The 18,824-nt window shown below is 42.5% G+C and overlaps 1 protein-coding gene across 2 annotated transcripts in view; it reads right to left on the bottom strand.

Moving 5' to 3' along the window:
* Nucleotides 1-18,824, bottom strand: part of tank (TRAF family member-associated NFKB activator) — a 106,262-nt gene that overhangs the window by 44,883 nt on the left and 42,555 nt on the right. For both annotated transcript variants that reach the window (XM_072262020.1, XM_072262021.1), the window contains exons 5-6: nucleotides 13,468-13,638; nucleotides 2,972-3,048 (exon numbers count right to left, since the gene is read on the bottom strand). In XM_072262020.1, coding sequence (XP_072118121.1) covers nucleotides 2,972-3,048; nucleotides 13,468-13,638 — 248 coding nt within the window. The remainder of the gene's footprint in view (nucleotides 1-2,971; nucleotides 3,049-13,467; nucleotides 13,639-18,824) is intronic.

Raw genomic sequence — 18,824 nt, 5'->3', positions numbered from 1 at the left:
ATTTTGGAACTAATTCCTCAACACAGAAGTCGAATGTTTTATAACCAGTTTATACTGCCAAGTTTGTGTCCAATTTAATCTGGCATTTACAAAGATCCAGCACTAGATTGGCACTATAAATCCTGCTGAATTACTGCTCCAAACTTATACCAGCATGGCAAGATAATCACCCCTTCAGGGGTTGGTAACATGCCAGTAGGAATGCAGAGGTACTTCACTGAAGACCCTGGCACGAATGCAAGCTGGCTTTGCTGATCTGGCATACTACGCACTTATCTATAACATAACTATTCTGTAGTCAGTGAAGGTATATTGTTGCTGGTTAATATCTCATAAAATGACCTACTCAAAATGTACGAAAGGAGAAATTTTATGTTTTTTTATTGAATCTTCTCTCCTTTCAGTTTGAAGTACAGTTGATAACTAGTCAAAAGATGATTTTTTTAAACCTCTCTGCATATGAATAGGTTTCTCAGAAGTGGGCAACTCATAAGGCAAATCCTACTCTCACTTTATGCTTTCATGTGTAAACTAGTCATGGACAAAGATACAGGGCAAGAATTTAAGATGACTTCTCCCCACTTGAGCCAAAAGTATAGAAGTCTACCATATTACAATAATTCTGCAACTCCAATTGATCTGCTCTGAACAAGGCACAAGCAACTGCAGATGTTGGAATCTGAAGCAACAGTTATTCTGGAATAATTCTGTGGGTCAAGTAATGTTTTGAAGACAGGTGATCAATGTTTCAGGTCAAGGCCCTATACCAGGATTGAACTGTTGATTACCCCTTTGTCTCCACAGAAGCTGCTCATCCTGCTGAGTTATTCTGGCAGTTTATATTTTGCTAAGAACCTGAGATCTCCTGTTCTGTAAATAAGGTGAGACCTTATGCACTTTTAGCAGTTTAACATTAAAGGTTATTGTTGTGGAGGATATTCATTTCAAATATATTGTTCATACTATTTTGCCTAATTGTTGAAGAAACAATCAGATAGAAAAAATTATTTCTTGAGATCATGGGGATTTGCAAATATTGGAACTGTGGTGTGGAGTGGACAAGCGGAATATATTTACTGCTCCTAAGCAGAGTGAGTACTTATCCTGAGTTCTGCGGCTGACTACAAAGGAACAAAATAGATTATATATAGGCTAAGGATTAAAAATAAATAAATATTGAGAAAGACAGAAAGAAACTTCCAAGTCTCAAAATACTAGCGGGCTCTTGAAACAGCTTCGGAAATAAAATGCTATAGTAAGAAACAAAAGTCATGCATAGCTGGTGTCATTATGGGAATTTAAAAAATCCTATCATAAATAAACCAGTTTATCTTCGGCTGACAGAGTGAAAATACAAACCAGAAAAGTTTTCAAGGAACAAATGTGGTCCAGCATTAATTGAAATTGCAACCTTTCAAGTAGTTCCTCATCTCGGAGATCTTTTCTGATGCAAATTTGAGCTAATTAACATGCACACCTTATTTACTTTCAAAGACTGGTTCTTCCAACTAGATTTAATATACCACTTACAAAAACACGATATGCAGAATAGAAGGTTTTTCATTATACATATTTTAAGTTAATACAGTGAAATCAAGAGGCTATGGTTGATGGTGATGCCCCTATCTATAATTAAGCGTGTCTTTTATTACAAATATTACAATCACAGGATACTTAATTTGTAACAGAGGGACTTTACATTTTCAAAATAAATGACATGGAAAGCAGAATGGATATGCAATCTTCACAAAAACATTAATAAAAAAATACTAAAATTATACACAAATTAGCAAAGAATCAATCCAGAATATGGAAAGTACATAGATGGCTCTTTGCAAAATAGGTCACGCAGGGACTGACAAAAATTGATAACGATCCCAGAGAAGCAGCTTACTGCATGGTTCATATTCTACAACATTCAGGTCCAAGCTATTTTTAAAAAGTAGTTTTAAAAAATTATATTTTTGAACCCCACTATGAAGCTAAAGAATTGATGCTTTGTGCAGTGAGTGAATTCAACAAAATTTCAGTTGCTGAATATTGCCAGTCTGAATCACCCCGCTTAGGGCACATGAAAACAAGGGAATCTTCAGCAGCTACAGCTTTGAGACACTAACAAATATTGAAAGGAGAATTAATTTTGTTAACTGTAAAGGCATCACAGTCAGAAACTGAGCACTGCTGGACCACAATGGCACAGAACATCAATGAAACAGATGTGCAGCTCCAACAAAATGCTATTACTCTATTTGGCTTTGCAGAGTACTCTTACCGCACAAGGAACAAAATCTCCAAACCTGTCTAGCTCATTTGGCTCGATCATTGTAATGGCTATTGATCACCTGCAGCATCATTACCTTACGTAAGTTTTTTAAAAAAATATTGAGATACAGTGTGGAATAGGCCCCTCTAGCCCTTCGAGCCACGCTGCCCAGCAATCCCCCGATTTAATCCTAGTTTAATCACAGGACAATTTACAATGACCAATTAACCTACCAACCAGTAGGTCTTTAGATTGTAGGAGGAAACCGGAGCACCCGGAGGAAACCCACGCAATTACGGGGAGAACGTAGAAAACCCTTACAGGCAGTGGCAGGAATTGAACCCGGATTGCTTGAACTGCAAAGCGTTGTGCTAACCACTACGCTACTGTGCTGCCCTAAATAAGTTCTATGATATTGTTGAAATGCTTGGTTTAGAAAACAAAAGGGATAAGTATGCAATTTAAGAACATACCATTTGTTTAAGAAAAATTGAATCTGCATAGAACCTAGCTACTCACTGAATTATGCTATGTTTTATTGTAAAGTATTTTTATTGGTGCTATGAGAAAGTGCCTGGTTTTCTAAATGTTATACTCCATTATTTTCACTACCACACAACCGTCTCCCCAACACTCTCACCCCCCCCGCCCCCGAGTTACTTGCGTTACTTGTAGAAAACAGCAGTGTAAAGAGGGACGAAAACATACTTGCACAATGCATGATGATCTGTCCCTGTCAAAGGAATATCCTTCTTTAATGGTGATTCAGTCAACTCCCAGTTCACCTTCAAATATAAAGTTTTCTTATGGTTAACTAGATTTTACTTTGGAGTATTTATATTTTCAAAGAAGCAAACTACTTTGCTACTAAGATACAGAAGCAAAAGGATAAACATTTAAAAAAATTGCATATATTTTTAAGCTTATGTCAAAAATAACAGCAATGTGGCTGCCAATTCCAACTGACTGAGCATGTACATGATCGGTGAGCACCATCTGCTGAAACTGCGATAGACTACAAGTATTAATCAAACAGAATCAAGCCTTTATCTTAGTGGGACACTGAAACACTTACAGGACAACATAGATGGGACAAGAGAAGCTCAAAACCATATTCTAAATCATTTGAATTGCAGGTTATTGGCAAAAATAGATCTTGCAGTTTTAATGTACAATTTATTCAGCAATATGACAACACGACCAAGAGCAGCTCCTTCCAAAAAATCCAGGCCCAAAATGATCAGACAGGAAAAATCCATAAATAAGAAATACAAGTGCCCATCAAGCTAAGTTCCACTGACTACAGATGGGATTGCTGGTGTGAAATCCAGATTCTAGTTTTGATTCACTGAATTAACATTCAGAAATAACAGCTGGCAACTCTGCATTTTTATTTCATAAATATCTAAATTAAGCCACATTCCCTGTAGGTTATTTATATGTTTAAAGTCTGATTGGTCAGAGAATATCACCTATTTGCTAAAGCCATTCATATATAATCCACTTAGATAACCAAGGATTTAATATTTCTTTGCCACTAGCCGGTTCACATTCCCGATCTTCTTCATGCTCACTATCCATTAGCCAGACAATTGTTTACAGTGCCCTGCAAAAGTATTCAGCCCCCACAACTATTTTCACATTTTACTACCTCATTTTCTAAATATAAGATACACTGAAGCAGGATTTTTTTGAGCTAATCTACAAAACATTGTGCGTCATGTCAAATCCAAAATACATTCTAAAACCTGTTAACAATTTACTAAAGATTAAAAACCAAAATTGAGAGGTTGAATATTCATCCCCTTCATACACTAACTTTCCTCAATGTAAAACTGTACATGACCTTACCAATTTAACCAATTTATTGGTGTAGAAAATTGGAGGATTACCTGAATAAATACCCACTTCCTTTTTGGAAGGTCTAAGAGTATGGTAGATTTTCAACAGACCAAACAAAAATGAAGACAAAAGAGCACTCAAGACAAGTCAGGGAAATGATAATAGAGAAGCACAAATCTGCGGAAGGGTACAAGACCATCTCAAAGACACTGAACATATCTCGGAGCTCAGTGCCATTCATCATGAAAAGGTGGAATAAAATATAAAACCACAGCCCCACTGCCTAGGTCAGGCAGCCCCTCTAAACCTAGTCGCTGGAAAAGAACGATACTTGTAAGAGAGGCTACTTTGATGCCAATAGTCACTTTAAATGAGCTGCAGAAGTTAGTGGCTGCAACTGAAGATGAGGTTCATGGCTCCACAGTCTCCAAGGCTTTGCAAAAACAGGATATCTATGGAAGAGTGGCAAGGAAGAAGGCACGGCTAAAAAAAATCATATCCTTACCTGTAAAGACTTTGCAAAGCGTCACTTAGAAGATACTGTAAAGATGTGGAAGAGACTAAAGTGGAACGCTTTGGTCTCAATACCAGGCAGTACGTGTGGTGGAAATCTAATACTGCACATCAGTTAGGTAACACCTTCCCTACTGTGAAGTATGGTGGAGGCAGCATCATGCTATGAGGATGCTGTTCAGCAGCGGGAACAGGAAATCCAGTCAGGATTGATGGAAAGATGAATGCTGCTAAACACAGAGAAATCCTGGATTAAAATCCATTAGCCTCTGTCAGAAAACTGGGGAGTTAGTTCATCTTTCAGCAGAGCAATGACACAGAGCACACTACCTCAGCAACCATGGAGTCATAGAAAAGTACAGGACAGAAACAGCCCATTTGGCCCATCTAGTTCATGCCAAACTGCCTACTCCTATCACCCTGCACTGTGACCATAACCCTTCGTACCCCCTACCATCGTTGAAATCGAGCTTGCATGCTCCATTTGCACTGGCAGCTTGTTCTACACTCTCGTGACCCTCTGAGTGAAGAAGATTCCCCTCATATTCCCTTTAAACTTCTCACCTTTCACCCTTAACCCATGGCCTCTTGTTGTAGTCCCACCCAACCTCAGTGGAAAAAGCCTGCTTGCATTTACCCTGTCAGTATCAATCTTCTATGTTCCAAGGAATAATGTACTAACCTACTTAAACTTTTCTTATAACTCAAGTCCTCCAGACCTGGCAACATCCTTGTAAATTTTGTCTGTACTCTTTCGACCTTATTTACATCTTTCCTATAAGTAGGTGACCAAAACTGAATACAATACTCAAAATTAGGCCTTACCAATGTCTTATACAACTTCAACATAACATCCCACCTCTTGTACACCATACTTTGATTTCTGAAAACCACACGCCAAGCTTTCTTTATTACTCTATCTACCTGTGAGGCCACTTTCAAAGAATTATGGGAGAGTATTCCCAGCTTTCTTTGTTCTACCGCACACCTCAGTGCCCTACTGTTCACTGTGTAAGGCCTACCCTGGTTGGGCCTACTGAAGTGCAACACTTGGCACTTGTCTGCATTAAATTCTAACTGCCACTTTCAGCTCATTTTTCCAGCTGGTCCATTTCCTGCCGCAAGCCATGATAGCCTTCCTCTCTATCCACTACACCCCCAGTCTAGGTGTCATCAAATTAAGAAAACTGATGTCCTTGAGTGGCCCAGTCAGAGACCTGACCTTGAGGTCAAACTTGAGGTCTTACCCGATCAAATGTCTCTGGTAAGACCTCAAGTTTGTTGTCCACTGTTGCTCCCCAATTAACCCGGCACAGCTTGAGCAATTTTGCAAGAAGGAATGGGCAAACCTTGCTCAATCACATTTTGCAAAGCTAAAAGAGACTTATCCAAAGAGGTTTCTGGCTGTAATAACTGTGAGAGGTGGTTCAACCAAGTACTCAGCAAGGGGGTTAAATACTTTTGAAGTGCTGACATTTCAGCTTTGAAATTTTTAGTTCTTCGTGCTTTACTATTTTTCCTGCTTTTAAAGTTCTTCTGTGAAGAAAAGAAGCAGGTGATAAACAAATAAAAAATCTCAGTAAAATAGATCAAAATCCCTGGTTGTAATACTCATTTATGTAAACAAAGAGTTGGAGGCTGAATACTTTAGCAAGGCACTGTATGTCAAGAAGCCAGAACAATTAACACCTACTGTAACTATCTTCTGGTATCCTTCTCATTTGAGCAAAACCTCCTGTCTCCAATTTCTATCTTTGCATTCCGAACCCAACAAAACGATTCTTGACTCCATGCCCAGATTTTTGAGACACTTCCTCCAACGTCCCAGCTCTCTCCTTAGCCTTAATGATTCTTCCCAACTCCCCACTGGCCTTTATTTTGGCCCCATCTCACAAGACCAAGGATCAAGTTGCATTAATCCAGTTTTGTTCTGATCTGCAGATGATGACGAGTTGTGCAGCCGAACTACAAGCTTCAGTGAAGCACTGAGTTTTAGGAATGGACAATGAATAACACCTTAGGAACTAATCTCCCAATTACTTCATAAAAAACAAGCTTCCTGAGATGAAGATGATATATATGAAATAGATTAAAGTATTCCTTGTTGTGGTTTGGAAGCTTGCGTGCCTCAATGACCAGGAGAGCTATGTTGGCTGGAGTCAGGGCTTTATGCTTTGGCTGTTGGTAGGGTCACCAATGCTAAACAAATCAAAAGGTAGAGGCCAGACTAAGAGTAGTCTAGCGGTCCTCCAAATTCAAGGGTTCAGCTCAGGGCCAACAATCCTGACTGGTAAAACAAAATTGTTGCAGTAACAGTAATGAGGAATCCTTCTACATCTGAGTGCGACGGTATTCCTGAGTCTCCACCCAGGACTTGCATGACTGACAGCAGTGAAAACCGAGAAGCTATTGACACAATGAAGGAAGCCCTGAACACCGCCAGAGTGGAGGACCTTCACTGCTGCCCTAAACACCAGCAGTGTAACAAGCAGCAAGTAAGTAGATTAAAGTATTCCTGGGGTAATTTGACATACATTTTAACCTTTGTTACATTGCATTACCAGAAGGAAGCAGCATATTTTTATGTAGTAATAGGTTTGTATCCAACTAGATAAAGTAACTAATGTGCCTAGAGGGTTTGACCATCAAATGCTTCTCAATGGAATAGGAAAGTGCAAGGCAAACATAAAAAGAATAACAGAAATAAACAGAAATTACTACTACTACGTCGACTCAGGACTAGGGGGCCGGCGTCGGGCATGATGATGGACTCTCCCCTTCTCCCTCTCCCTCATCAGTGTGTTCAATTCATCTACATTAGCCGCACCGCTATCTTCTAGGAGCGTGTTGACCATAGTCTTGGGAGGGCGCCCAGGGTTCATCCTCCCGTGCTTGGGCTCCCATATGATGACTAGGCTGGCAGGTAGCTCAGGGTGGCGTAGACAGTGCCCGCTACTTACAGTCTTCTCGCCTCGATTTTAGAGGTGAGCATCGTTAGGTCGTCATAGAGCTCGACGTTCATCATGTGCTGTTGCCAACTCACGTCAAGAGCCATCCGGAGCATTCGTGTATAGCAACCATCGAGAGACTTTCGCATAGTCTTGGTGAGTGTCCAGGACTCGCATCCATACGTGAGAATGGACTCTATGACTGCTATGAAAATCCTCTTTTTAAGCCCTCTGGTCAGGTTCAACTTCCAGATTTCCTTCATGTCATTCATAGCACTCCATTGCAGTGCCTTTCGTATCTTTATGTCCTCCTCTGAACTCATCATTCTTGACCCGAGGTACTTGTAGTCAAAGACTTCCCCAATGGTATCATTCTTTACGGTCTTGAGAGTACCTTAAACACAGTTAAACACCATGTACTCTGACTTTTTAGCATTTAGGTGAAGTCCAACTTTATTGCACTCAATTTCCACTTTTGTCAGTAACTGCTGTGCTTCCTCCATCTGGTCAGAGAGCAGGACTATGTCATCTGTAAAATTGAGATCTGTGAGCGTAACTGGTCTGACCCTTTTGGTTTGTCCAGGTTTTATGATAAAACCAAGCTTGTCATGATCTTTAATCACCTGTCCAGCTCTTGGCTCCATCCCTCCCCCTCCTGTCTTCTCCTATCATTTTGGATCTCTCCCTCCCCCTTTCAAATCTCTTACTAACTCTTCCTTCAGTTAGTCCTGACGAAGGGTCTCGGCCTGAAACGTCGACTGTACCTCTTCCTAGAGATGCTGCCTGGCCTGCTGCGTTCACCAGCAACTTTGATGTGGGTTCTTGAATTTCCAGCATCTGCAGAATTCCTGTTGTTTTTGTCATGATCTTTGGTAGCTTGTTGCAGAGCGTAATCAAGGACGATTATAAAGATGTAAGGTGCCAGAGTGTCTCCTTGCAGCACACCAGCTAGGAGCTCGAACACTGCTGTTTCTCCACTTGGTGATACAACTTTTGCCATGGTTTTGGTATAGCTGGACTCTATTGCTCTCAGTAGATGGTCTGGCACTCCGTAAGCTTTCAGGATCTTCAGCATTTTACCTCGGTGAATGGAGTCAAAAGCTTTGCGAAAATCGATGTAAGTAAATATGGCTGGTAGGTTGTTCTTCTCAACTTCCTTGATGATTCTACGGAGAGCAAGTATTTGCATTACTGTTGTGCGCGTCTGCCGAAAACCATTCTGATTGAATCTTAGCTTAGGGTCAATGGCGGTGCAAATCTTGTTCAAGATCATCCAATTGTATAGCTTTGCTAAGATGCAGGTCAAGCTGATACCACGGTAGTTATCTGTCTTCGTGAGGGATCCAGACTTGGGGACTAGGATAATGTTTGAGAGTGACCACTGTTCTGGTTTGTTGCCTTTCATGAGTACCGTATTACATGTGTCCAGCAAGATGTTGTCCAGGTCACAGTTCTTCAGGACACCTGGTGATATCCCATCTGGTCCAGCGCTCCTGCCCTGTTTGACTGCATATTTGGCCTTCTTCAGTTCCTCAATAGTGAATGGGCCGCCATGGATGTCAACTTGCGTTAGTATCGTGGGTATGTTCTCTTCTTCTTCTGTGATCGTTGGAGGGCTTCCCAGCAGGTTCTTAAAGTGGGTGAACCATGTCTGGACATGGTCCTCTGTTGTTTTACCACTTATTTGACCTGATGGGGGCTTCTTCCGTCTGCTGATCTCGTTGACTAGGCGCCATGCTTCTCCATGCTGCTTGTCTTCATTAGCAGCCTCTACCTCCCTAATCCTCTCAGCTAGTTCCTCTTCCTTCAGGGTCAGGTCAGGGCCTTGCCTTGCTACTGGTACCACGTAACCCAGTACTACCTGTCTCGGGTCCGGTTGTCGGCGACTCAACCAGCACAACCCCTGGTGCACTTCGGTTAACCAGGGAGGAGGGTGTGTAGGCACCCAGCAGGACTAAAATCAAAACCTGTCAAAGGGCGGATGAACTCTTTGTGAGTCAACGGCCACCTACTGTCTGTGTGAGGAGTGGCGCGCCACACAGTCTTTCGTTTTGCGCCTTGTAAGAATGCTTAAGGAAGTAGCCAAAGAAATAGTGGATGCATTAGTGATAATTTTTCAAAACTCTTTAGATTCTGGACTAGTTCCTGAGGATTGGAGGGTGGCTAATGTAACCCCACTTTTTAAAAAAGGAGGGAGAGAGAAACCAGGGAATTATAGACCGGTTAGCCTAACATCGGTGGTGGGGAAACTGCTACAGTCAGTTATCAAAGATGTGATAACTGCACATTTGGAAAGCGGTGAAATCATCAGACAAAGTCAGCATGGATTTGTGAAAGGAAAATCATGTCTGACAAACCTCACAGAATTTTTTAAGGATGTAACTAGTAGAGTGGATAGGGGAGAACCAGTGGATGTGGTATATTTGGATTTTCAAAAGGCTTTTGACAAGGTCCCACACAGGAGATTAGTGTGCAAGCTTAAAGCACACGGTATTGGGGGTAAGGTATTGATGTGAATAGAGAATTGGTTGGCAGACAGGCAGCAAAGAGTGGGAATAAACAGGACCTTTTCAGAATGGCAGGCAGTGACTAGTGGGGTACCGCATGGCTCAGTGCTGGGACCCCAGTTGTTTATAATATATATTAATGACTTGGATGAGGGAATTAAATGCAGCATCTCCAAGTTTGCGGATGACACGAAGCTGGGCGGCAGTGTTAGCTGTGAGGAGGATGCTAAGAGGATGCAGGGTGACTTGGATTGGTTAGGTGAGTGGGCAAATTCATGACAGATGAAATTTAATGTGGATAAATGTGAAGTTATCCACTTTGGTGGCAAAAACAGGAAAACAGATTATTATCTGAATGGTGGCCGATTAGGAAAAGGGAAGGTGCAACGAGACCTGGGTGTCATTATACGCCAGTCATTGAAAGTGGGCATGCAGGTACAGCAGGCAGTGAAAAAGGCGAATGGTATGCTGGCATTTATAGCAAGAGGATTCGAGTACAGGAGCAGGGAGGTACTACTGCAGTTGTACAAGGCCTTGGGGAGACCACACCTGGAGTATTGTGTGCAGTTTTGGTCCCCTAATCTGAGGAAAGACATCCTTGCCATAGAGGGAGTACAAAGAAGGTTCACCAGATTGATTCCTGGGATGGCAGGACTTTCATATGAAGAAAGACTGGATGAACTAGGCTTGTACTCGTTGGAATTTAGAAGATTGAGGGGGGATCTGATTGAAATGTATAAAATCCTAAAGGGATTGGACAGGCTAGATGCAGGAAGATTGTTCCCGATGTTGGGGAAGTCCAGAATGAGGGGTCACAGTTTGAGGATAAAGGGGAAGCCTTTTAGGACCAAGATTAGGAAAAACTTCTTCACACAGAGAGTGGTGAATCTGTGGAATTCTCTGCCACAGGAAACAGTTGAGGCCAGTTCATTGGCTATATTTAAGGGGGAGTTAGATATGGCCCTTGTGACTAAAGGGATCAGGGGGTATGGAGGGAAGGCTGGTGCGGGGTTCTGAGTTGGATGATCAGCCATGATCATACTGAATGGCGGTGCAGGCTTGAAGGGCGGAATGGCCTACTCCTGCACCTATTTTCTATGTTTCTAATGACGACAGACAACCCAACAAACCCAACAAGCCGGGAGTGCTCAGGAACTCTGTGGAACACCCAGACCCTGGCCTAGACAGGCAGTATGAAGATGCAACCTCAAACCCCACGGGGAGGGTTGAGTTCGACAAGGGGGCTGAGTGAACTGCGCCTCTTTTGCGTTGTAAGGAAAAACGATCATCTCAATCTTCAACGCAAATACCATCCGCCTCTTGCCTCGATGCACAAAGTTGGCATCGCAGGCAAGCAGCTACGAGATCTCCATCCTGGGGATCCAAGAACACCGTCATGTACACCTGATGAAGAGATAAGGTTCACAGAGGTAGAGGGGATGCACCTCATCACCTCGTCTGCATGGAGAGAGCCGACGATGATGTCAGCACAAGGTGGAGTAGGGCTGATGTTGAACTGCAAGGCGAAGAAGGCACTGAGGGGCGTAGTCTCAGTCAGTGACAGAATCCTTACTGCGGAATTGGACGGAAACCCGGCAACCTCTGTCATCAGCTGTTACTCCCCGCACAACCGCAGCGAGGAGAAGGTGGTGGAGGTCTCCTACAGTAAACTTCACGAAGCTGTCACTTCAATACCGGCACATAACTCCCTGGCTGTGCTCGGCGATTTTAATGCCCAGGTCGGACGGGAAGATAGTCCATACTGATACCAAGACTTTACTAACAGAAGTGGACAATATCTGGTTGATTTCATCCAGGAACACAGTCTTATTGCCGCCAACACACAATTCAAGAAGCGAGCTGGTAAACTGGGCATACGAAAACAGAGCTTCCATCTATCGGAAACAGCTCGATTACATCCTCGTAAGAACAAAATGGCATTATTGTGTGATCAACACAGAAGCCTACAGCACCTTCAACTCGGTCAGATCTGATCACAGAGTAGTGTCAATGCAAGTGAGACTGAGCCTGCGGCAACCCAAAGCCACAGGTCCCAAGGAGAAGGTAGGCTAGAAGACATTCTCCTCACAACTTATTCTTCAAGCCCAGTACACAGTGGAGGTGAGAAATCGCTTCAGCCCACTGGAAAGGGAGCAGGAAGAGACTTCCACCGACTGCAATCAATGGCTCATAGACACACACACAGATGCAACAAAGGGTTTGCCTACTGTGAAGCGAATCAAGAAGAGCCGAATCTCGAAACATCCTGACGTCGTCGCAGCAAGAAGTGTGGTCAATGCTTGTCATGCCGAACTTAGAAGGAGCGAAACAGAAGTGCTAATAGACAAGTTCAAGACAGCAAAGACGAATCTCTTTGCCACCTACGACTGACTGAAGGAAGAGGAACTAGCTGAGAGGACTAAAGAGGTAGAGGTAGAGGCTGCGAATGCAGAAATTGAAGTCAACGAAAGGCATAAGGCGAAAGGGGAAAACAAAGCAAAACTATTTGAAGTGTGTTTCAAGCTGAGAGGAGATATTAAAAAGAGATGATAGATTTTATTGGACACGATGTTGCCCGAAGCTTATATTCATTTCAATTTTAATATTATAAATTACTAATACAATTGCCGGCATCAAAACTTAATGTTTCAAAGCACTGGAAACAGTGAAATGTACTGTTTCCTGAAAAAACAGTACAAGTTTCCTTCGGAGAATTAAGCTGACGTTGTACTCGACTTAAAAATGACCAAAACTGAGATTAGTGCGTTCAGGAAGAAAACGCCATTATGTCATTTCTTGTTCTTACTACATTATGAAACTAAAACAGAAAGTATCTGAAATGAAAAACAGGACAACAACAAAAAGTGTGGTGCAAAACCCCATTTTACTTCATTAAGTAAAATGTTTCATTAAGGGAGCATTTTCAAAATAAAACATAGAACATAGCAATTTTCAGCATATTAAAGGCCCTTCCACCCACAATGTTGAGCCGACCACGTAACCTACTCTAGAGACTGCTGAGAATTTCCCTAGCGCAAAGCCCTCTATTTCTCTAAGCCCCATGTACCTATCTAAGAGGCTCTTAAAGGACCCTATTGTATCCGCTTCCACCACCGCCGCCCACTGTGTATTCCACGCACCCACCACCCTCTGTGTGAAAAACAAACCCCTGACATCCCCTCGGTACCCAATTCCAAGCACCTTAAAACTATGCTCCCTTGGGTTAGTCATTTCAGCCCTGGGAAAAAGCCTCTGGCTATCCACACGATCAATGCTCCTCATCATCTTATAACACAGTATTGAAAAAAAACTTCCAATTTCTTTATGGACAGTCCATACCTAGCTTAAAAGGTCTTTATTGAAACTTTTCAGTGGCTAATTTCTAGGATCCTACCTCCAAGGCTGGCCTGCAGTGGGGTTGTAAGTCGGTGTATTCCTTTAATTCTTTCCTGAGCTGCCACAGTTGACGGTCTTTTTCTTCAATGTCATTCTTAAGTTCTGTCTGTTTTTGCTGATAATCCTTAATCTGTTCCATTAACCTGTTCTTCACGGTTACCAAGTTTTCCTGAAAATATAAAGGAATGAAAAGCAACAAAAATCAGTATATTAAATGAGACAGCCACCTACAGCATGGGCTCCCAACCTTTTTTTTTAATGCCATGGACCAATACCATTAAGCAAAGGGTCTGCGGAACCCAGGTTTGGAACCCCCGCTCTCAAGATAAAGGCTGCCTTGCACTCATTGGAAATCTCTTTGACATTGAAACTCTTGGTCCGCTGTATCCATCACAAGCAACAGAGTCAACCTTTCAATTACCAGCCACACTTCTTGTCTGTTTCTCAAATTCCCTTGCTGAGTCTGTTATTCTTTGTCATCTACAGTATATTGATGGGTTGGATGATAGTGAATGCGATTAACTGGGTCAGCAAATTTGCATGTGACAAAAGATTGGGGGCGTAATGAACGACAATCACAGCAAACATAATTCTTTGTCAAAGATGCAAGAGATCACCCTCTCATTGATGTCATTATGTGTGGAATGAATCATCTTTCGTAGTTTCTTCTGCTGCAGAACTAGTTAAACATTCGATCAATATTCAATCTGGCTGCAATGTCACTCCTGCACAGGTATAATACATATTATTGGATGCTATGGGAAGCCAGTGCAAAAATTGAAGGGGGCCCTGTCAGAGATATTAAAAATGTCTGTAGCCGCAGGTGAGGTGCCGGAGGATTGGACAAAAGGCAATGTAGTTCTGTAGTTCAAGAAAGAGCTCTAAGAATAAGCCAGAAAATTATAGATTGATGAGCCTAACATCAGTCATGGGTAAATTATTGGAAGGCACGGTAAGAAACAAGATATACAAGTCATTGGTTAGACAGGACTTGATAAAGGCTTAGTCAACATGGCTTTGTATGTGATGGATCGTGTCTCACCAAACCTATAGAATTTTTTGAGGGGGTTACCAAGGAGGAAATGAAGGAAAGATGGTAGATGTTGTCTAAATGGATTTTAGCAAGGCATTTGACAAAGTTCCACATGGGAGGCTGGCCTAGAAGGTTCAGTCGCTTGGCATTCAGGATGAAGTAGTGAAATTGGATCCAACATGACCTTATGGGGAAAATTCAGAGAGTAGTAGCAGATGGTCATCATTTTGACTGGAGGCCTGTGATTAGTCATGAGTTGCAAGGATCTTTGCAAGGTACGTTGTTGCTTATCATTCGTATTAATGATTTAGGTGATAATGTGGTAAACGGGATCAGAAAATTTGCGGATGGCACCAAAACTGGGAGTGTAGTGGATAGCAAGGAAGATCATCAAAGCTTGCAGCGGGATCGGGACCAGCTGGAAAAATGGCAGATGGAATTTAATGCAGACAAGTGTGAGGTGTTGCACTTTCAGAGAATAAGCACATACATACATAGGACATACAGAGTGAACTGTGGAGCACTGAAGAGTGTGGAAGAACAGGAATCTGGGAATACAGATCCATAATTTCTTCAAGTGGCACCACATGTAGATAGGGTTATAAAGAGACCTTTTGGCACACTGGCCTCCATAAATCAATGTATTGAGTAAAGGAGTTGGGATGTTATATTGAATACGAATGGAAATTCAAGAGCCTTCCGATTGCTGGAATCAGAAGCAAGAAACAATCCGCTGGAAAAACTCAGCAGGTTAAGGAGCATCTGTGGAAAGGAGCTTTCACATTTCAGGTTGAAAGCCTGCACCAGCACTCTGAGTGCAAGCTTTCATTCGGAGTTACACATTCATTCAGAGTCTAATGTAAAGAATGAATGTACCTGAACTTTGTGACAAGAAATTCTTTCTACTTCACATTTTGCACACTGTGTTAGATGAGAAGATTTGGTCACTTTAAGAGACTATAATTTATAAATAAAAAGAAAAAGGTTCAAACATCAGGTAAGATCGGTGGTGGCTGAAACCCAAGAGCCCTTCAACTGGACTGAGAAAGTGAAAAACAAACCAGATTAAAATGGAGGAGGTATAATGCTGAAGAGAAGAGCAGGATGTCTGTTACAGGGTGCAGATTAAGTAGCTGGGTGACAATTATTTTAAAAATCACCAGTTGGAGAGAAAATAAACAGAACACATTGAAAAAAGAACAGTATCACTACATCAGTAGAATGAGGCAGAAAAAGTTTGGAATAGTTACTTGAAATTGTTCAATGCAAACTAAGTTCCAACAGCTTCAACATACACAGATGTAGCATGGGGGTGGGCTGGGGGATTATTCCCAAACTTGCAATGGATGTCTTTGCCAGAGGTAGAGACGGCAGAATGAAAGTGGGACTCGATCATGTATTGCTCACTGTGTGGTATCATCTACACTGGTGAATTTGGTACAATATGAGCAGCAAACACAACACACTGAATTGGAAGTGCAGTGAATTGTTGCTTTATCTGGAAGGGCCCTTGGGGCCACTGGGTGAAGAAAAAGATAGAAGAAAAATGGCAGATATTGCTTCTCCTGCAGTTGCATAGGGAAGTACTGTGAGAATGGAAGTAGCTGGATGGGTGGACAAGAAAATCATGGAGGGAATGTTCTTTCTGGTGTGTTAAAAGGGGGATAGGAGGGAACTAGATGTCAGGTGATCAAATATGTTGGATATGACAGAAGTTAAGATCTGTTAAACATAAAGACTGGGAGTTGAAAACAAAGATAAGGGTAACACAATGCTCTGGCTGGGAGAGAGAAGGTGAGAGCATTAAGTGTAGAAAAAAGGGGGTAGATTTATTTGAAAGTCCTTACAACTATGCCATCGTTAAGAAAAATAGATATCCTAAAATCTGGAAATTCTCATAGCAGAATAGAAATGGAGATGGAGAAACTCTAAGAAAGGGAGCATAGGAAGCAGTGTTGTCAAAATAGTGTGGGAGACAGAGGGCTTCTGTTGGATACAGAAACTAACCAGCCTCTGCATCTCCTCCCACAAGCTGCAGATAGGGCAGTCAAGAAATGAAAGGAAAGAAAAGATAAGATACAAACCATGTGAAAGTGGAAAGATAATTCTGAACTTTCAGTCTCTTGTTATTTTATTTCTCCATCACATTCACAGTTTGATGTCGTTACTCAAATGAAGCACAATATAAACTCAGTAAGTGGCATCTCATTTTATGTCTGGGTACATTGAGGCACTTTGGATCTCACTGAATTTAACTATTTCAGGCAACCAATCCCTTATTCATTGCTCCTCTCTCTCCACAAATGTTGATTTGCAAGCAGATAGGCCAAGGCAATAGGGAAAGCTCTCACAAACAGAGAATGAAGGAAAATGCAAAATTCTCTACCTTGGCATGAAAAATTTGAAACATATTATCCAAATTGAGAATTCAGATGTGGGTATATCTCGATGTCCTTGTGCAAGATTTGCAAAGACTCGCATACAGATTGTGTACATAAAGCAATTAGTTTAAAATTAAGGGGATCTCCATTTAAAACAGAGATGAGGGGAATTTTTATTTACTGCCCATGGTCAGGAGTCTTTGAAACTCTCTTTCTCAAAGGACTGGTAAGAAGCAGTCTTCAATAGTTTTCAGATAGATGAAGACAGATTCTTGTTAAGCAAGCAGTTAAAAGGTTATCTGGACAGACTCAAACGAAGAATTGAGGTTGCAATCAGAATATGGACAACCTCATCTTCCCATAGGCTTTTCCATTTTTTTGCCCACCCACTCTGCCTTGTTCATAACCTTTTGCAGACACTATGTAGCCTCCTCACCATTTGCTTTCCTGCTTACCTTTGCATCTGTTCAAGTCATCAAAAACCCAACAGGGAAGCAAGGCTGAGCTCCTTTGCTCTGTCTGCCACGAGGATGATTTCCATGTGGCCAAACATTTCAATTCCTATTCCCATTCCCATTCTGACAGGACAGTCCATGACCTCCTCTGCTGCCACAATAGTATCACTCACAGGTTGGAGAAGCAACACCTCACGTCCTATCTGATCAGCCTCCAACCTGACAGCATGAACATCGATTTCTCTAACTTCTAGTAATTTCTCCCTTTCGCCCCTTCTCCTTTCTTCCATTCCCCATTCTGGTTCCCCTCTTATCTCTTTTCTCCTCACCTGCTTCAGGTGCCTCCTTCCCTTTCTCCCTTGGTCCACCATCTTCTATCAGATGCTTTTTCTCCAGCCCTTTTACTTCTCACACTTATCACCTTCCAGCTTCACACTTCAATACCCTCCCTCCACTCATCTACCTTCATCCTCAGCTGGCTTCACCTGTCACCTTCCAGCTTGTACCCCCACCCCCACCTTCTTATTCTGCCCTTTTCGTCCACTTGGAGCGTCTCAGCCTGAAACGTCGACCCTTAGACGCTGCCTGACCTGATGAGTTCTTCCAGCACTTTGGGGGCCAAACAAGGGTGTTTTTGTCGATCTGAGACATCTTTTTTATGATCACAGATAATGCTGGACATTAAGAACTTCAAGTTCTGCAGGTCTACCCCATCAGCAAGCTGCTTATTCCTTGTTCATTGGCGAGACAGATGGCAGGGGAAGTGTGTGAGTCCGCTTGTAGCGAGGACTAGGCCTCAAGCCAGGGGCTTGCCTGCTGCGGATGTCCAGGACAGGAGACACCAGAGGCGGTATGGTGTGACATCCATGTTGGGTTGCGGATAGGGTTGCCAACTGTCCCGTATTAGGGGCATCCTGTATATTGGGCTAATTGGTTTGTCCCATACAAGACCGCCCTTGTCCCATATTTCTCCCGCTAAGGTACAGCGTACCTATGAAACCATTTGTAAGCCGAAATGGCGTAAAGCGAAGAAGCAATTGGTGGTTGGTGGCATCCGTTAGTCTCGCGAGACCATGGATCTGCGCCTGGAAAGTCTTGCTTCAGTCTGTCTTACAGCAGCGCCTGTTGTGGTTGTAGAGTCCCACACAGGAGTGACAGTCTCAGCTGCATCGACTGCACTTGAAGGCGCCGTCCTCCAGTGTTGTCTTGGTGCTGTTTTTCCAATGAGTGCGTTTTTCTTCAGCAGCAAGCCTCAGCTTCTCTTCTCCTCTTTTTAGACCTCTGTGTAGTTCCAGCCTCCAGTGACAGCGATCGCTTACGATGTCTTCCCACCTCTCGACGTTCATTTTCAGTGACATCATGTCTCTCTTGCAAACGTCTTTGAAACGAAGATGGGGCCGCCCTTGTGCTCTCTTGCCGAAGGCCAGTTCCCCGTACAGCAGGTCTTTTGGGATCCTCCCGTCTGACATGCGGTGTACGTGGCCCA

The sequence above is a fragment of the Mobula birostris genome, chromosome 6, assembly GCF_030028105.1.
Source record: "Mobula birostris isolate sMobBir1 chromosome 6, sMobBir1.hap1, whole genome shotgun sequence".
In the NCBI taxonomy this organism is placed as follows: domain Eukaryota; kingdom Metazoa; phylum Chordata; class Chondrichthyes; order Myliobatiformes; family Myliobatidae; genus Mobula; species Mobula birostris.
Note: the sequence above shows the minus strand (reverse complement) of the source record. Positions and strands in the feature narration are given on the sequence as shown.